Source organism: Babylonia areolata, chromosome 18 (assembly GCF_041734735.1).
Source record: "Babylonia areolata isolate BAREFJ2019XMU chromosome 18, ASM4173473v1, whole genome shotgun sequence".
Classification (NCBI taxonomy): domain Eukaryota; kingdom Metazoa; phylum Mollusca; class Gastropoda; order Neogastropoda; family Buccinidae; genus Babylonia; species Babylonia areolata.
Window position 1 is genome coordinate 54911925 of NC_134893.1, and position 18020 is coordinate 54929944.

The window sequence follows — 18020 nt, forward strand, 5'->3', positions numbered from 1 at the left end:
AGTTGCTACTTCACACATGTATGATAGAGCAGAAAACCCCAGCTGCTGCCTTGATTTGAAAAGACTAGTTAATCATAATATGATTATGAATAAGCTGCAAAAAATTGTAGAGATCTTTTCATCATCTCATAACAAATGAATACTGATAAAAATGATATAAATTGTATTCAAAACTTGTAATTTATAACTTCTTATTATAGAAAAAAACAAAACAACAACATCAAAATAATAATAAGAAACTGAAGAAATTTAATTAACCAGCTTCTAAGTCTAGTTCTTCTACACACTTTCCTGTTACTGTTTTACTGCTAGTACAGTAGTAGAATCACAAGGAGGAACCCCATGCTAATGGATCTGCCACACAGACATGCTACACACACACATATATATATGTTAACATACAAAACTTAGTAATAGTATACAAATACAATGCATGTTTGACAGACTGGTGGCGTATTGCCACAATGAATAGCTAGTTCTATGAGTGAGTGAGTTTGCATGCATTCGTGTGTGTGCGCGCGTTGGTGTATGTACATGTGTGTACATGTATTTTCTAAGTGAATCATGTAACTCAGAGAGGGTGTGTGTGTGTGTGTGTGTGTGTGTGTGTGTGTGTGTGTGTGTGTGTGTGTGTGTGTGTGTGTGTAGGCATCCCCAAACCATACATCAGTACATAGAGAGCTCTTTATTCTCTCTTTAGTATTTTCTTCCATTCATAAATCAGAGAAAATTTGAATTTGTTTTCTGTCATTCATTTTGCCTCACTCACAATGTTTTTGTGGGAATATGGCAAAATCCATAACAAAAGTGAGAACTGAAGAAGTGTTAAAAGCACTGCAAGCATCCGCAGTTAGCAGTGGCACAGCACGCTCTACACTTGGTATGTCACTAACTGAGCTCCAGAAGGAGGGGGTGAGTTATTGTGCTTAGAGACTGGAATGTGCCGCACTTGTTCATGATACTGACCCTCTTATTGTCACAACAATGGCCTCTGTTCTGACCCTGCTGTGACCCATTTCGTCACTGCTTCCTCAATCCACACATGTATATTACTATATGTGTATATGGAAAGGGGGGGAAAAAAAGAAAAAGAAGAAAAGGAAAACCAGATTGGGATTGAATTCTGAGTCTTGAGTATGATATGCTAAAATAACTAAATCAAAAATGCTATGGCATGGAGAGGAGTGGGGGAGCAGATAAATTTCTGTTCATGAACCAGCTTCTTAGAACTAACTTTTAAGTTAGTTGGACTTAAGAAGCCATCAGCTGGCTGCTGATTTTTGGCTGAGGCTGTTTGATTATGTAATATTAATTTAAAAATTAAATAATTTGCTCCATACAAAGTACAATGCACCCAAAATGAACCTCCCTCATGTTGCAATTGCTTAGTAAGAACATACTGTTGCAAGTTTAGAATTAACGTACTGTGCAAACACCATCTTTTTTAAGTGAGAGTTATCCCAGACCATCAATGAACTAAACAGGCTGGGTGAAATCCACATAAAAATTCCGTCAGTTGATGTGTATCAAGTATGCAGGCTACAGTACTCAGTATTGAGAGAAATGTAAAGAAGATGTCAATCACTGAGGTCAATCAGTGCGTTAAAAAGAGTGGATAGATGAATGTTATAATGATTGTTATAACTTATGCACATTTGCTTGATATCTTGTATTTGTAACCAGCAAAATAATGCTATAGAAAGTGGGGAAAACATAACAGTAAAACCTTCCCATGTGGAGAACAGGAGTGGCAGAGAGGAAACAAAAAGTATGGGAGGAGGTTTGGGGCAAGGGGGTCAGCAAGAGGGGGCAGTGGTCCAGGGAAGGGAGGGGTAAGTGGGGCAGGGCTGGAGGGTTGGGAGCAGTACCAGAAGTTGACCTTGTTGCAACGCCCTCTCACTCTTCCTCCCACCCCTTGAACTTGAGCATGCAGTGCATACTATTACCAACCAAAGTCCAGTGCAAGAGAGGAAACCAGGGTGTGGGAAAAAAAAGAGAGCTTTGTAAGAAGGATGTGGTTAATAACATAGGGGCGTGTTCAGTTTGATACATAATGTATCTTTTCACAACCCATTGCAAAGGGACCTCCCTCAAACTCTGGGCCTCCCCTCCCCGAACCCCACCTCCATCTTCCACACCCCTTTATCCATGCCCCAGCACAAGATTCCCTTCAGATAACTGCTCATTGTTCAGCACATTCCAAGGCGGAGCAGATGCCCTCCATGTATAATGTTCCATCGCCCCCATCCCACCCCCTCCTCAACATCAGCCATGGTGGCCACACAGTAGGTAGTGACTACCAGAGTGGGCAGGAGAGTTCAAGTGGCCTGTTTCAATGGTTCCTGTGTGACAATGTTCTCTTGACCCCTTTCCAACCACACAAGGCTAGCACTGTTGACACAAGGGACTGCTACACCACAGAGGTGGGGCTGTATGTAGTTTTCGTGGTTCAGAGCTCAGAGAGAGAGAGAGAGTGTGTGTGAGACCATATATAAGTGTGTGTGTGCATGTGTGTGAAAAATTCTCAGAAAGGGAGGAACAGGTCAGAGACGAAAAGCATGTGCACCATATGGTGTGTGTGTGTGTGTGTGTGTGTGTGTGTGTGTGTGAGAGAGAGAGAGAGAGAGAGAGAGAACTCAGAACTGAAAACGGTTTTATTCAAGGATTAAGATTTTAGGCATAGCCTATTCAGTATTCTTCCAATCTGTCCTTGCGAATCTACATCTATTACAAACAGCACACACATAAATGAAAGGAAAAGGTATTCATGCAGAAGGGCATACATAATGAAGAAAACAACCCCTCCCCCCCACACATCCACACCCACGCACACACATGCATACAGTCATGCGAGAGAGAGGGGGGGAGGGGGGGGGAATTGGGGAAGGAGAGGAGAAAATCAGAATTAGAAAGTACTACTTCAGTACTTGAATCTTTAAAAGAATGGATCATGGTTATTTATTTTATTTTTAACCATAGTGAAAAAGAGGAAATGGGAGGGGGAGTTCTAAGTTTGTGTACCATGTGAATATATATATATATAAATATATATATGTATATATATATATATATATATATATATATATATAGTGTGTGTGTGTGTGTGTGTGTGACACCAGTGTGTTGTTTCTGTTATTTCTGTGCATGTGTGTGCATGCATGTGTGCTTGCATATATATGCACATAAGCATACATGTGTGTGTGTGTGTGTGTGTGTGTGTGTGTGTGTGTGTGTGTGTGTGTGTGTGTTAGGAATAGACTATAATTAAAATATGAAAAGTGCGATAGTAACTGCCCCTTTTAAATTGCTGATCAGAAATTATGAAATCAATTTAAATCAAACTAAACCATATGGTACATGATCAGACTTTATAGATCACATGTGAAAAGCTAGGGTTGGGCTTTTATACATGTTCTTCACAAATTTTGCAGAAAAAGAGGGTCTGTCATCAGATGACAAGATTATAAATTCATTATTGTGGAAAGCTTACAAAGCACAGACTCAAAACTCCCACGCTCTTTCATGTTATATATAATATATATATATGCTGGCTGTTGGCCACAGGCAAGCTGGTGGAAATCACAGTTCATAATTATAGATCTAGGTCAAGGCCTATGGCAGGCCCCAGGTAACAGGAAATTAATTGATATTTAGTGAGTTGGTAGAACTACTTTTCAGACCTAAGCCATCACAAAAAGGACATGCATTGATGTACATAGATGTCCTGAAGCCAGCTCTGCCATCAATTTATAACACCCCCCTCATACCCCTGCCCTCCATGGTCCTTTTATTTCCACTCCTTGATTTTGATCTGTAATAATGCTGGGGTTTGGTGGGGTGAGGGGGTAGTGAGAGACAGGTGACTAGTTAACTTGTAATACAGAGCAGAAAAGAGGAAGTTGAAATGATAACATACAATGATACATGTTTATTAATTCTTTACAGTTACTGCTTTTAGTAGTTTACATTTAACTTTTAAGATATTACAGATCTGGAGTGAATACAGTATGAAACGATGTTTACATGCAGTGTCTTTGTTTTCTATGTTGCACACAATAATGCTCCTGACCAAATTTATCAAATTTGAGACAGTGGAGTTATTCTTACCTTACCTTACCTTACCTTATCTGTCACATTCACCAAATCATGACACGTGTACTTTGTTATTTTTATAATCATTAATGTGTAATGCAATTGACATAGAAATTAAAATAATTGCTTAGTTCTGAGATTTTATTCTGATTCACTTGGAAAGAAAGTATCATTTGTTTCAAAATTAATGTTGAAAGAAATGTGTTGATTGATTGTGGAAGTGACAAAATAAACTCGAGTTGGAGTAAGGAGAGGAAGGTGATCAGGAGGGAATCTTTTAACAAAACGTGTTCAAAGTACAGTACACGTCTGTGTGCATGTGATACACACACACCATATGCACATAATGCACATGTGTGCACACACAAGTATACACACACACACACTACTGGATATTATATATGTATTTACATGCTTGCTCCAGTATCCAAGTATATGTTACATACATTTATAAATTATATCATGTCTATACACACACTCTTTGCGTTACAGGGTAACTAGTTTCTGCAAGACTTTGATTAAAAGAAAAAAAAGCACACAACTTTTGCGACAGCAAATAAAGAGGGTGTGAATAGATTCTTCTATTCGAAACAACAGTTGAAAAAAGGTGGTTAAGCCATAAATGCATTGTTTGTTACAGGCATCAAGAAAAGTGTCCAAGTGTGGATACCTGTTTGTGGCTCCGAACTTCGACTTCAGCAATCCCTTAGACAGAACTCGGGTAAGTCACTAAGTATTGCTAGTGTTAATTGATTTTTCTTTTATCTACAACGCTTTGTTTCTTTTCTTGCAAAGAGTTCTTTTCTTGCAAAGATCTATGTTTTTTCTGAACTGAAAGAAATACTATGATTACTTTCTTTTGTTTTAGGTTAAAGTAAATTGTATTCCATTTTCAGTCTTAATCACTTAATTTAATGATGTTAACCAAAGATTCAAAGTAATCAGACCCAAGTTCCTTTCACTGCTGAAACATTTTGTTTCACCTTTTTATTTTCACTCTTCAATTTGTCTTTGACTTTGAACTGTCAGAAAAAAAAGACTGAGATAGATCAGTTTATTGAGTTGATGGCAGATGAGAATCACCAGAAGTCCCTATATACAGGAGAATACTTTTTAATTTGACAGTAAAGATCTTTACTGAAATACAAAATCAATGTGTAAGTTACTGTGCAGGGCACTGGGAAACCTAAAAGAATGTTTCAAAACAAAGATCACACACTCAGGAAGAGTTTTACTTTTAGGATTTTTTATTTTTATTTTACAAGAATTTCTAAGGGGGCAGGTGAAAGGCAGTTATTCCACTCCAGGAATGCTTACAAGTTACACATATAATGTTAGCCATTTTTGTGAGATTGTTATCATTAAAAACAAATTGGAGTGAGAGGTCCTTTGTAAAAATATATTGCTTTTTTTCTGAAGATAATATCATCATAATTGTCATTATTTGATTCTGTCTAGTCTGTTGTCATGGATGTGGCCTTATAAAGTTATATTGTGCAATTGTAAACTGTCCATTTCTGATTTTTTTTGCACTTCATATCCCTTGCTGTGTACTTAGAATACAACTTTTACAAGGCTTATTCCAGTACTCATTCAAATGTTTCATGCTGAAATTTTGTATGCATGCCTATGTATGTGCTTGGTTAAATGTTATACACAACACTTCAGTGAAAAAAAATGAAAAATTCACCAAAATGTCCATGTGGAGATATTTGTCTGTACAACTTTTGTACTTTATGAAATCATGTTCATGGAGAGTACAATTACATCTGTTGGAAATGCATAATTTCCATGTACACATTTTTCTATAACATCATAGTTTAAAAAAAAAAAATATATATATATATATAATATATGCTTACATTGAGATTGATCAAGTAAAAAAAGTGCTTATTTTTCTTTTTCTGAATGTAGACTGTTACAGAGAGAGAGAGAGTGTGTGTGTGTTGGTTGGTTGGTCATTAATACCTGTTCATTATAATGTCAACTGATCAAGTGATTTTAGACTAATGACATCAAACAGAAAGTTATGTGAGTGTGTAACATTATGATTATGTTTGTGCGTGTGAGTGTGTGTGTTTCACACACCATGTTTGCATCAGTTAGATAAAACACACAAGTTGGATAGGTGTCAAATTGCTGGAGTGCTCAGGACACCAGTGGAAAATCAAGAGACCACGAAAGCAAACCTTGTTTCTTTGCTCTTCCACCCAGTTTAAACATTTGTTGTCTTAAAAGAAACTCACCCCGTTTCTTTGTCAACTCATTTGACATTTCACAGAATCCTGTCAATGCCAGTAACATGTTTTGAGGTGACTTGTTTTGTTGTACTTTGAAGATTGTTTCAAGAATTCATTGTTATTGTTTTTGTTTGTTTCTTTGCCATTGTTATCTCATTTTATTGTTTATATAAACTTTAAAAAATTATTTTGGTTGGTGCTAAAAGGACATTTCATCATATTTGAAATTACAGATTTAACAAATATATTTTGTTACCACAGACGAGCCAGCATTTCTTAATGATACTATACCAGCAGATTTGAATCTTCAGCTTTTTAAACAAAATCAGGTCTGCATATGTAGCCAAGCGCTTAGCTTCAGATACTGCTTCAGATAGCACTCTTACGCTTCAGATACTGCTTCACACATTCAGTCAATCATTAATAATTAATTCTTTTGTACCGTACCCGTATTATAATATAACCACTCAGGACCACGGTTACACATAGAATAATAGACCTGAAATGAATTGGTTGATCAATCTGTAATGATCATGTCACATGACAGAGTTAACTTCTAAAGTTGATTTTTTTCATTGTCATTGAGGGTTCAAGTCCGATTGCCAGTCTCGCCCTTTTCCCCAAATTTTACTGGAAAATCATGCTGAGCATCTGCTAGTCATTTGGAGGAGATGATAAACTGAGGTCCTGTTAGCGGCATGCACTTTATGTGCTGAAAAAGAACCCATGGCAACAAAAAGTGTGTCCTCGGACAAATTCTGTTGAAGAAATCCACTCTGATACTGTGATAGGTACACAAATTTATATGGATGCATGCACTCAAGGCCCAGCTAGCATATTCAGTGATATTGGGATAACGCTGCTGTCAGGAATCTGCCTTGCAGATGTGGTGCATCATAATATAGATTTGACTGAACATAGTGATGCCTCCTTGAGAAACCCAAACTGAAAAATGAGGTGTGAAAGAGGTAGAACTGCATTGGAAAATATTCATGAGTGTCTCACTGTGAAACTGAACCACTCCTAGTCCTCCTTTCTTCTTTCATTTTGTTTGGTTAATCAGTATGTAAACTGCTTCACTGTTCTGTCAGTTTGCACAGCGCTTGTCTGTTTGCTTGCATGTTTGGTTGTGTGTGTCACTTTGTGTGTGTGACTTTGTGTGTGTGTGTGCGTTGTGTGTGTTTGTGTGTGTGACTTGTAGTGGGAGAGAAAGTAGAATGGGAGAGAGAGAAAAGAGACAGAGAAGGATTCCATGACAGTAACAGAGGTATTTCAAATTTTAAAAAATTTTATTGTCATGATGATTTTGCATTTTGGGTGTTTGGTTACAGTACTTACACAACAGTTGATCTACAAATTGTGTGTGTGTGTGTCCGTGTGTGTGTGTGTGTGTGAATTAAATCATCCTAAGAAAGTGAAGTTTAGATGTGTGCGTGCACCGCATGTGTGTGTGTGCATGTGTGTGTGCGTGTGTGTGTGTGTGTGTGTGTGAGAGAGAGAGAGAGTCTGTATGTGTGTGTGTGCTCTTTCCATAGTAAACAGTGCATCACAGCAAGAAATGGGCATCATGATACATTAAGCACTCAAGTTTCAAGGGGTGGAGGGAGTGAAACCTTTCAGCTTATAAAAGCTCTACAATAACTTAGTCTTAAGTGGGTGTATTTATGGAGTGCCTGGATCAGTGGATGAATAAAAGCTTGGATATCAAAGAGTCCATTCCGGGATTCCCCCACCAGCCATCGCTGAGTTTGATCACCCAGCCAGCACAAACAAAAGATTGAAAGTGAAAAGAGTGCTGTTGAAGGAAACGACAGCCTGTGACTTGGAAAAGGAAACAAATGAAATCTAACAAAAGAGGGGACAAGACAAAATGTCAACAACTCAAAAGGGAGAGCCTACGCCTCTCTCTCTCTCTCTCTTTCTGGGTCCTCCAGATACAGTATAGGTTACATACATAGTATTAGGGGAATGAGAATGAGGTGGTCATTGACTTGTTTTGGTTGGTGATCAGGTGATGGGCCCTCTGTCAAGAAAAGAGAGATCGAGAAGAAGTCACGTCTTTGTTAACCCAGAGTTGTTTACTTGTCCATGTCCAAACATTGATTTCCTTTCCCTTGTTTTTGACTCACTTGTGTAAGCAAAGTGAGTCTAATGTTTTAACCCGGTGTTCGGTTGTCTGTGTGTGTGTGTGTGGGTCTGTGTGTCCGTGGTAAACTTTAACATTGACATTTTCTCTGCAAATACTTTGTCGGTTGACACCAAATTAGGCATAAAAATAGGAAAAATTCAGTTCTTTCCAGTCATCTTGTTTAAAATAATATTGCACATCTGGGATGAGCACAAAAAAAAAAAGAAGCTTAATTATATATATGCAAACTGCATTTACTGTTATATTTATATTTTTTGTATTCTCTAAACTTGGCACTTTGATCTGATATTCTGACCCAACAACAAGAGCAGTCATTATTATCATTTTTTGTTCAAACAGGAACTTCTTTTGCTAAGCATGGAAGTTTTATTTGTTTTGCAAACGTTTTGGTGCAGATAGCAAAAAAGGGAAATTACTCTGTAATTAATGCTAGGGGACTAATTTGCTTTAAACTGATCTTTCTCATCTTAAACATTACATTTTGAAATTATACTCAATACATAAAAAGCTTGGATTTTTAAAAAAAGTGTATCACAATTGAGTCTTGAAGGCCTTGCCTCTCTTGTTGCTGTTTGGTGTTGGCTGGCCAGGGGGCTGGTGAATTTTGCTGGAACAAACACCGCATGATCTGTACTAGATGCTGATTAAGTGATTTTAACATTTGTTTTTTTATGTGAAGCGGAGCCAGGAATCATACTCTATTGATTTTTGCCCCCGATTTGATAAGGCTTGGGAATATTCATGAAATTACATGGATGTATAGAAATTAGCACACACACACAGTATATGACTATAACATTAACAGTATAAGCACAAACTCACATGCACTCTCTCTCTCTCTCTCTCTCTCTCTCTCTCTCACACACACACACACACACACACACACACACACACACACACACACACACACACACTCAGAGACTGACAGAGAAGGGAAAAAATGCAGAGGTGGCCTTTGGATGTGGAGGGGTGTTTGAAAGGTGTCTTGGGGAGATCAGAGAGTGCTGGGTAATGAGGGAGAGCAACCTTTCATCACCCCCAGTTACCAAGGTGTGAAAGTCCACAGGTCCCAGACAGACAAACAAAAGCAAGGGGTGGTGGGGAGATGGTATGGGTGAGGTGGATAGGATGGAGGGATGGGAAAGTGGATGACAGCTGTTGGAGAGCATTCAATCCAGGCTGCTCTTGCATGTAATGATGTCTGCCTCTGGCGTTGAGCCAGACAACAAAAACTGTGTCAATTGCCCCCTCTGTCCACAAATGGACAGGGAAGTGCACTTACTCACACTGCATCTGTAGACACAGTTTCCCACATGTAAACATGTATACGCATCATCAACGCAGACAGACATTTTTTCTCAAGTGCACACACCCATGACACATGTAGGCTCATGAATATTCATGTACGTCTACTTTCTTATTCATGCAAAAGACATGAAATACATAATTTGTCCGTTTCAGTTTCTCAAGGAGGCGTACTGTGTTTGGACAATTCCATTTATGCTACACCACATCTGCTAGGCAAATGCCTGACCAGCAGCGTAACCCAATGCGCTTAGTCAGGCCTTGAGTGAATATAATATATATATTTGTGTACCTGTCAGAGTGGATTTCTTCTACATAATTTTGCCAAAGGACAACACTTCATGTTGCCATGGGTTTTTTTCAGTGTGTCATGCTTGTGCTGCACACAGGGTAATTGTCTCATCCGAATGACTAGACGTTCAGTTCGATTTTCCAGTCAAACTTGGGAGAAAGGGCAAGAGTGGGATTCAAACCCATACCCCTATGGAGTCTCTGTATTGGCAGATAACCATTCTGCGACCTTCCTCCTTGCATTGTCCTATGTATGGTTGTACAAAAAGTGCACAAATATGCATGCATGTGTGCAGCAAGCCATGGATTCTTTGTCTAGCTTTCACTTTCTTCTCTCACATCCATTGACACATGTTTGATGTTGTTTTTTTTAAATCATATTTATTATATTATTATTTTAAATGCACATGAGTATGTGGTTACATGAACATATGCATGTACACATATGTATACATGTACACAAAATGTGACAAATGCGTCATGCACACACACTTAAATGCACAAGCACACACACACACACCCAGAATAAAATTTCATGAAAGGAAAGCAATGTTCTTTTAAACCAGCTCTGCATGATAAATTCTGTTTGTAGTGTTCATATAATGGTTTTGGTGTCAACGATTTGATCCTTTCCTTTCTCCCTCCACATCTGTCTGTCCCTCTCTGTACCTGTCACAGCTATCTCCATTCCTCAGTCTTTCATGTACACATTCAGAAGTGTGTGTGTGTGTGTGTGTGTGTGTGTGTGTGTGTGTGTGTGTGTGTGTGTGTGTGTGTGTGTGTGTGTGTGTGTGTGTGAATCACTGAATGAGAAACATTGGACTTATCTGTAAAGTCATAACCACTTTTTTTCTTCTCTGTTTCCAGAGGTGGCAGAGGCGGTTTTTCAGGCTGTACGATGATGGAGAGCTGACTTTCTGTGTGGATGACCATGTGAGTTCCTTTGACTTTTATTGTTGACATCACAAACACACAAAGAAAGAAACAAAGATAATCTTTGTTATTCTAATGCAATCCTCTGTATGATGCTGCAGCTCCAAAGTTTAAGATAGAGTAAATTTAGAAGCAAAAGAAAGACAGCTGACTGCTAGACAGTGTTAGTATACGTACACAAAGATTGAAAGATCGATCAGCTGATCGATGGCATTATAACAATGTGAACAATAAGTATAATGGAAAGTCTACAACAAAGTATTATGATGTATACCTGTAACTGTAAGGAAAAGCAAACAGTTGAGAGCAAAACAAACTCACAGATTAGAAAAACCAAAACCAAAAGAAACCTCCAAAATTTATGAGCACACATACTCATTATTATGTTTGAAGCCAGTATAAGAGTTGAGTCTTGAGCGTACAAAGGAAATACAACTGACTGTCAACACTGCAAGTGAGTGCAAAAGCAGTGGGGACCTATTGGCAGCCATACATTACAAACACAGAAACCAGTTGTTACCATTCCAAATATACATGCCCATATATATATCATTATAGATATGTGTTATACTTGCTCACACAACCATGTCTGAAGAATTGAAACATATTTTTTAGCCACACACATCACCTGGAGGCATGTCCTTGTGTGCAGCTAAGTGATGACATAATTTTGGTTCTTTGTTTAAATTCATTCTGTCATTAAAATGCGATGATGTGCAGCAACTTTCACTTTTTGATACATGTATTGATTGATAGCTTTTATGTTTTTTACCTTGCCACACACTAAAGAAAAAGACACCCATACCCCAATTTTACTCTCTGTCCATTATGCCCCATGGCATGTAAGGCAGCAACGATACCCCAGTTTTAGGGATACAATATTCTTTGCTCTTGAAATGCTTAAAAATAGATTTGTCTAACTAGAGATTAAAAGGAAAGAGTTCAGAGGGAGATCAACAAACCTGGCAAGTGGTAATGGTGAGATGTTGATGACTAGATTTATATTTTTAATCTGACATATGTTGTTCAAGTAAACTGAAAAAGATAACACCTATCTGATATCTGATTGTAAATAACTTTTTTTCTGACATATTACTTTCTTCTCTTTTTATACCTGTGTCACAGGTTTACAGCATGCATTGTGTCAAAAATGATTGTTAAAATGAGCAAGATAAAGCCCTTGATGGTATCATGTGTTTTCATTTTGCATTTTCTTTAAAATGAACAACAGTAACACATTTTAGAAGTAGTGGCACTAGGGACAATATTACTGTTGCTGAAACTGCTGCTACTTCTGTAACTGTTGCTGTTACTACCACTGCTACTGCTGTGTCTATGTTCATGGCCAACAATTCTTTGGCAGCAGCTATTTCTATTAGTCTTACTTTCAGATGACTTAGGTTCTTATGACAGTTAAATCAATTTTTACATAATTGCAGGCGACTGTCAATGTGATTTGTAAACTTTCACCCCTGGTAGTATCTTGATCTTGTTACTATTTGGCCTCACTTTTGGTGTTGGCTGGAGAGTGTTAACTCTGTTGACTCCACATGACATATGGGTGACGATGTGTCTCTGGACAGGCTGACACGGTGCCCCAGGGCTCAGTGGACATGAACAAGTGCACGGACATTCTGGATGCGGAGGTGATGACCTCCCACTCCAACTCCATCGCTGTTGTCACCCCTGACAAGACAGAGTACTTCAAGGCAGATTCCAAGGAGGAGATTCAGTGGTAAGTTTCAGTTTCTTATAAAGGTGTTACTGCATTCGGAGAACTCCACGATACATACACGAAACCACATCTGCTTGTTATACATGTATATTGTGACTTTTGTGTAGTGAAGCTCTGTCATTGTTTTGCGTACTTTCTCTGTGATGTAGTGGATCTATCTGTTGTCATTGTTGACATGTTTTGCGTACTGTCTCAGTCGGCGATGTATGATACAGTCTGTGTTTGTCATTGTTGTCAGAAGCTGCCTTATTTGCATACTCACTGTCTTGGTGATTTCCTGGGTCTTTGTCATTATCATGCCACTTTGTCATTATCATGCCATTTGGATACTTAAGTGACGATTTGAGAATCCTCATTGCTAAGTTTGAATGTGATGGATCACTTACTGTCATTGCCATGAGAAAGCCTCAGCTATTTTCATTGTGGAGTTTGTGTGTCCATGTATGTGACCTGTCTTGGGATGTTATTGTGAAGGTTTCTAAGACGCTGAGGCAAATTTACCACAACTTGTTCCAAGTGCTTGCTGCATGTGATCAGCAGTTCTGTCAGTATGTCTTACAGACTGTCACTAGTATTGTTGTAGTTTCTTCCCTATTTTCCATTTGTGGATGAGCTATGGTCTAGGCATTCAGACAAAAACCCAGGTGGTCTTCCAGTGTGACACTATAATCTCTTTCTCTTTTGCTCATGCATGCCGTCAGACACAGATGAGTATATATATGTGCAAGCATTAAAAAATACTCACTTAAAAGGGGCCAGACAAACTGTAAAGACTGTTTTAAAAAACAAACTAAATAAAAACAGACAACAGACTCACAGAAACCAGGATGACAATCATGCTGGAACAGTTTGCATCCACCTGCAATCAGACATGCAGCTGGCTGATCACCTGCCTCGGTCAAAACAAGGCAGGGTGGTGACAAGCCATGAGACATACACGTAGTATTTTAAGAGCAACCTGTGTGATACACCAGCAGAAGGGGAAAGAGGTGCCGATCTAATCACAGCGTCATGACTTTGGCCTTGGGACTTGGTTTTTTCCTGCACACCTGTTGGTGGCCCTGATTTGATGGCCAGGTTGGCTTGGTGGGTGGAGATAGATAGTTATCGCTTCAAGGCCGGGGTCACAGCCTACTATGTACTGCAGGGGTCCTGGAGTGGTACATGTGAGAGAGGGGGTATTGGAGATGGAGATGATACTGAGTTGTATGACACACTCACCAGCACAGCCTACACACATTGCCACAGGGTTATACAGGGATAAGGTATAAGGGAGGGGCAGTGGTACATGTTCATTGGAGATGGAGATATTAAAGATATTTTGACAGGTGAATGGAGGAAGGAGATGGCCTGTGTTAAGTTGTAGATTGCAGGGAAATGGAGGTGGGGTGAGGAAGAGTGTTTGGTAAAGAACATGTAAATGGTATGGGAAGGTGGAAGGATGGGAGGTCACAACAAAGTGGTTTTTGCTCTATGAGGGTTTGGGGGAGGGGGGGTGATAGTGATAGTACAGTGATGGAGGAGGGGGTGGGGGGCTGTGGGAGGGAGGTGGCACTGGCCAGGTAAGTAGGGACTGGCTGACCACCTTTGATCTGACACCAAGTGAAGGATGGGTGTGACTGACAGCTCTTTCTCGCTTCATTGTTTATGCATAGGTGTTCTGAGTTATTTGCTTTGTGGGAATGAACTGACCTCCCATGAAGTTTGTATGTATGTGTGTGTGTGTGTGTGTGTGTGTGTGTGTGTGTGTGTGTGTGTGCGCGTGCACGAGGGGGGTGCAGGGTAATTTAGGAGATGGTGTGTGTGTGTGTGTGTGTGTGTTGGGGCTCGTGTACATTTATGTGTATTTGTTAGTGCTTTCATATCTGTGAAACTGCATGTTTGTGTATGTGTGTCTGTATGTTTTACATTTATTTGCTTATTTGTTTTATTATTATCATTATTGCTTTTTTCTTTTATTTTTATTTATTTTTGTTGTTATTGTCATTATTATCATTATTTTTTTTCTCAAGGCCTGACTAAGCACATTGGGTTACGCTGCTGGTCAGGCATCTGCTTGGCAAATGTGGTGTAGCATATATGGATTTGTCTGAATGCAGTAATGCCTCCTTGAGCTACTGATACTGATACTGCATTGCACTATATTGGCAACATTATTTAAATTTAGTGGAGCAGATTACAAGATACTGCAGAATGACTAGCAAGACACTTCCTTTTCCAGAATGACATGCAACTTCAGCATTTAATGTTTGCTTTGCTGAGGATCACACACTAATGAGCGCACCTTGAACACTGTAGTGAATTATGTATTGAATGAGGTAACCGCTTTTGCAGAGTGACAGAAAAAGACAACAACAGCAGTTCCAAGCTGGAAACATGATCATTATGCCAGTGCTTAGTGTGTGGGGTGTGTGTGTGTGTGGGGTTGGTGGGTGGGAGTGGTATAGATTTCCTGTGGCAGCTGACTTTAAAAGCTGACTATGATTGCAGTGAAAACTGAGCCAGAGGTAGAAGTCGGTAAATGGGACCCTTGCTCCCCCCCCCTCCCCCCACTTCCCCCCACCACCCACCACCCACCACCTGCGCCCACCCCTTTCATCACACCCTGACCGCCATCATCCCCAACTACTTTATTATTATTATTTTTAACAACTCTAGCTGCATGTACCACCAACACCCCATATTCGTTTTTGCACACAACAACAACGACAACAACAACAAAAGCTATGGATATACATGATATCAGCATTAGCTGTATCAGCAGCTTTGCTTTGTTTGTGGGATTTTGTTGTCACAGGCGCAGCTGTGTTTATAGACGCGGTGAACAATTGGTGTTAACTGCTTCATCAGGCACACAGAGCCTGGCGGATAGTGTGGCTTGCACACACAGAGGGGGGCAGTAAATTGTTTGGACTGTGCATCGCACACACAGAGAGAGAAAGAGAGAGAGGGGAGTGTGGTGGGAGGAAGGGAGAGATAGAGAGGAGAGTTGAAGAGAGAGAGAGAGAGAGAAGAAAAGGAAGAGAATTGAGTTTGTGTGCCTACAATCTTCTATCAGGGGAGACTTTCAGTAAGATACTAGCAGAAATAATGTGTGTGAAATACACACACACACACACACACAATCTTACACACACTCACACTCACACATATATATATATATATGTATATATATATATATATATATATATATACACAACACGCACACTCATAGTCATATACAACACACGCCTGCACGCTTGCACATGCACATGCGCACACACATACACACGCGCACACACATACACATGTTTATTTGATGTCCAATAGGATAGACTCTTTTCTTTAGTTAGTATATATCTGTATGTTCCCTGTTCACTGTTGGGAGGCATGGTCTAATAAACTGGAGTGTTGTGGTCTTTCTGTGTGCCAGGTTACATCATAAGAGGCTTGACAAAAATGCTGTCAAGTGTGTTTGTATGATAAATGTATGTGTATGTGTGGGTGTTCACATACGAGTGCATCTTGATGGCAACATGGCTTTGTACTTGTTCTAGTAATATGTCCTTGCCCATCCTTTGCACTTAATCCTTGCAGAAAATAGTCTGCTTCATATGATACAGGATTTTGACCCATTTTCATACATTTGGTGTCAAACACGATGATTGGCATATTTCAGCGCCATTCACTTAAAATGTCAGTCAGACCTGCTCTTGTCTGAAAAGAAGTACTCAAAAATGATTCATTTTGATTTGGTGAAGTCCTGCTTGTTTATTATCATTAATATTATTATTATTGTATATATTATATATATGTATGTGTGTATATGTATATGATGATGAGCTAAATAATAGGAATGCACTTGTATGAGAATGAATGTGTGCATTGTGTTCTGAGGGCCTAGTCCCCAGGTGTCAGCTTGTTTTGAACATCAGTGTACTGTAGTGTAGTGATTGATCTGCTTACGATGGGAGGGGGGGAGGAGGAGGGGGGGGGGGACTGGGCATTGTCACCTGGTGGTTCTGCTGGTATTGATCAGTTGCTGCTGCTGATGATTAGAGTGATAGAAGTAAGCTGTTGGTAGCCCATGGCCCTGGAACTTGTTACCAGAAAGGTGGGTCGGTCTGCCTTCTTTGTCATCTGCCTTCTTTGTCATGCCATGGTTTTCCCATTTCTCTCACTGACTCTCAGACTCTTTCTCAGTCTCTTTGTCTCTGTCTCTCTCTCTCTCCTTCCCCCTCTCTCTCCTTCCCGCGCTCTCTCTCTCCCCCCTCTCTCTGTCCACCCCCCCTCCCTGCCCCCTCTCCCCCCTCTCTCTCCTTCCCTCTCTCTCTCCTTCCCTCTCTTCCCACGTATGTCTTTTCATGTCTGTCTGGATTATGGAAATTTAGTTTAGAAAAGGGAACAATGGGGAAAAAGGCATTCAGACAATGATATATTGTCCATGTCATAATTTTTTGTTTCATTTTGGAAGCGGAGTTTTACAACAATGAATTCATGTATTTTGAGGAAGCTCTCTAAGCTCCACTAGGCATTGTTATTGTAAATGACTTAATCTGTAATCTGTGAACACTTGAGTAAAGCAGTATGCATTATTGATATGTTCAGCAGAATATTCATGTCAGTGTTTTATCATCTTTTAAACAGTTTCATTTGGAGAATTCACACACATAGGTGGTTTCACATGCGCACATATACACATGCATGCGCATGCACGCACGCACACACACACGCGCACACACACACACACACACACACACACACATACCGTTACAAGTCAGGGCAGCAGGTGCAGCAGAAGATACAAGTGAACCATTTGTAGTATGATTTACAAATCACTGCAATAGGCACATGCTGTGCATGTTTGCTCCCCTCCACCCACCCCTCCACTCTGGTGTCAGCATGGTGTGGGATGACCAAGAGAGACAGCACAGTCAAGGAGGAGGGGGGAAATGATCTGTGATGCAACTTTATGACAGGTGATGGAGGAGTTTTTACCAGCCCTGTCTTGTCTGACCCCACCCCCCACACCCCCCCTACACACACCCTTCCCCTCACACACACACACTCCCCCAGCTCCCCCTGCCCTTTTTCTTTCTGTACAAGTGCAGGGTCAGTACTGGTGGCCTTTTGTATGGATCCCTTACTCAGTGTGTGTGTGTCTGTTCTGGACACAGGTGTGGGGGTTTGGGGTGATGTATGGCTTAGCTGTTGGGAAGGAGGTGCATTATGCAAGCTGAAGGATGACAGGAGTGTCACGATGGCCTTGATGACTTTATGGGCAGGAAGGTGGGGG

General features: G+C 40.0%; 1 protein-coding gene and 1 long non-coding RNA gene across 5 annotated transcripts in view; one reads left to right on the forward strand and one right to left on the reverse strand.

Annotated features, from left to right (window-relative positions):
* Positions 1 to 18020, forward strand: part of LOC143292921 (uncharacterized) — an 80605-nt gene that overhangs the window by 1334 nt on the left and 61251 nt on the right. For all 4 annotated transcript variants that reach the window (XM_076603614.1, XM_076603617.1, XM_076603615.1 and 1 more), the window contains exons 2-4: positions 4733 to 4813; positions 10945 to 11010; positions 12594 to 12745. In XM_076603614.1, the coding sequence (XP_076459729.1) occupies positions 4733 to 4813; positions 10945 to 11010; positions 12594 to 12745 (299 nt within the window). The remainder of the gene's footprint in view (positions 1 to 4732; positions 4814 to 10944; positions 11011 to 12593; positions 12746 to 18020) is intronic.
* On the reverse strand, positions 7611 to 13742 carry LOC143292922 (uncharacterized). The gene is made up of 3 exons (XR_013056696.1): positions 13563 to 13742; positions 12520 to 12696; positions 7611 to 9088 (listed from the first exon to the last, which is right to left on the reverse strand). It is a non-coding gene; the product is annotated as an uncharacterized LOC143292922 (long non-coding RNA).